General features: G+C 35.4%; 2 protein-coding genes across 2 annotated transcripts; one reads left to right on the plus strand and one right to left on the minus strand.

The window, feature by feature from the left end:
• The first annotated feature begins 48 nt into the window (after positions 1-48).
• LOC108356517 (probable small nuclear ribonucleoprotein Sm D1) lies at positions 49-896 on the plus strand. The gene is made up of 2 exons (XM_017607623.1): positions 49-119; positions 467-896. The coding sequence occupies exons 1-2, from the start codon at positions 106-108 to the stop codon at positions 825-827; spliced, it is 375 nt and encodes a 124-aa protein (XP_017463112.1). The 5' UTR covers positions 49-105; the 3' UTR covers positions 828-896.
• LOC108356518 (uncharacterized) lies at positions 839-1,612 on the minus strand. The gene is made up of 3 exons (XM_017607624.1): positions 1,555-1,612; positions 1,170-1,480; positions 839-914 (listed from the first exon to the last, which is right to left on the minus strand). The coding sequence occupies exons 1-2, from the start codon at positions 1,609-1,611 to the stop codon at positions 1,214-1,216; spliced, it is 324 nt and encodes a 107-aa protein (XP_017463113.1). The 5' UTR covers position 1,612; the 3' UTR covers positions 839-914; positions 1,170-1,213.
• Between the last annotated feature and the right edge of the window lie 6 nt (positions 1,613-1,618).

The following is a 1,618-nucleotide window of genomic DNA, read 5'->3' on the forward strand; positions in this document are numbered from 1 at the left end:
TGCATCACCCTGTTGTGTTTTTCAAATTCAACACAAGGCTTTGCAATAAAAATATAAAAGAAAAAATTATTTGGTGTTGCCGGTTTGAGTAAAGCGTTCACAAAAATGAAGTTGGTTAGGTAAATATAATTACGAATATATTAGTGTTTCTGATTTTTTTTGTACATAAACAGAAGTTAAAATATTATCTGCAAGTTCAATATGAAACCAGAATTGCATATACTGCCTGTAACGCACCAAAGCGTGTTGTGAATTTAGCAAGCGGCGGGAACGTTTTCGGAAGTTGTCGCACAACGACATTTAAGCATGCTCCAAACGTTTAACTCATAGAAAAAATAAATAGAAATTTACATATATCGTAAATAGCTTGAATGATTCTTGGCAATAACAAATATTAATAAAAATTAATTTTCGCAGTTTGTTTTTTACCCAGCAAATTCGAATAATATCCCTAATCTCTTTTCAGATTTCTCATGAAACTAAGTCACGAAACGGTGACCATCGAATTGAAGAATGGTACCCAAATCCACGGCACAATCACAGGAGTTGATGTTGCAATGAATACACATTTGAAGTCTGTCAAAATGACAATCAAAAATAGGGACCCAGTACAATTGGAATCTCTCAGTATTCGCGGTAACAATATACGGTATTTTATACTTCCTGATAGTTTACCCCTCGAAACACTGCTCATCGACGATACACCGAAATCTAAAACGAAGAAGAAAGATAGTAGTCGCGCAGGTAATCGTGGCAGAGGACGCGGTACGCGTGGTCGCGGTGGTCCACGGGGACGTGGGCGTGGAAGAGCTTCTGGTAGACGATAAGTTTTTATAATACTATGCTGGATTAAAATAAAATAGAAAAATGAAATAAGGAAACTGGATCTTTGTTAATCGCACAGTATAACATATGTGACCTGGTCTACGAAAAGGGAGCTTAAGTGCGAAAACTAGTTTTCTGTGAAAAAGCTGTTAAAAGTAAGCAACTCGTTTCGTTTACTCGTTTTTACTCTTCTTTCTCTACATTTTTAGTACACTTCTAAGCAAGTTAGGATTTTCTGCTTTTCCCCACGTGAAAAAGCATCTCATCTTCCATCCGAATCAACCAAAAAGTGAAAATTGATTTTTTGACACCTAAGCCCCCTTTCCGTAGACCAGGTCACATATTTCGTTTAGAGAAGATTGGAATTGGAATTTTTAATAACGAAAGTCTAATACCATGCGTAAAATATCCTGTACATAGTAAATACGCATAAAATAATGAATATTAAGATCGTAATTACAGCCATTTGGTGCGATTTATCTTTATGCATTGCTTTAACGTTTTCCTTGTGTTTAATAATTTCTGCTTTCAGTGCCAAAATCTCTTCTTCGATTACATCACGTAACGTAGGATCTATGTCAGGACCATCGAGTGCATCTTCTAGCCCACGAATTCTATTTCCCAAATATAATATCTTGTGCTCTACACCATCTACCTAAAACCGAATACAAAAAGGAATAACGAATGTTTAAAAATATGCAATTGTAAATATTTAAGTAAAATACGTACTTGTTCTTTTAAACTACAAGTCCCAGGGTAATGTAAAGGTCGGTGGCGGAATTCCATATTAATT

This window comes from Rhagoletis zephyria, unplaced genomic scaffold (genome assembly GCF_001687245.7).
Source record: "Rhagoletis zephyria isolate East Lansing unplaced genomic scaffold, Rhagoletis_zephyria_1.1 Rzeph_scaffold_60406, whole genome shotgun sequence".
Lineage (NCBI taxonomy): Eukaryota > Metazoa > Arthropoda > Insecta > Diptera > Tephritidae > Rhagoletis > Rhagoletis zephyria.

Coding starts and splice junctions, on each gene's coding strand:
- LOC108356518 (XM_017607624.1), bottom strand. CDS start 1,611: ATGGAATTCCGCCACCGACCTTTACATTACCCTGGGACTTGTAGTTTA. Junction 1,481..1,554: donor CTTGTAGTTTAAAAGAACAA/GTACGTATTTTA, acceptor ATTCGGTTTTAG/GTAGATGGTGTAGAGCACAA.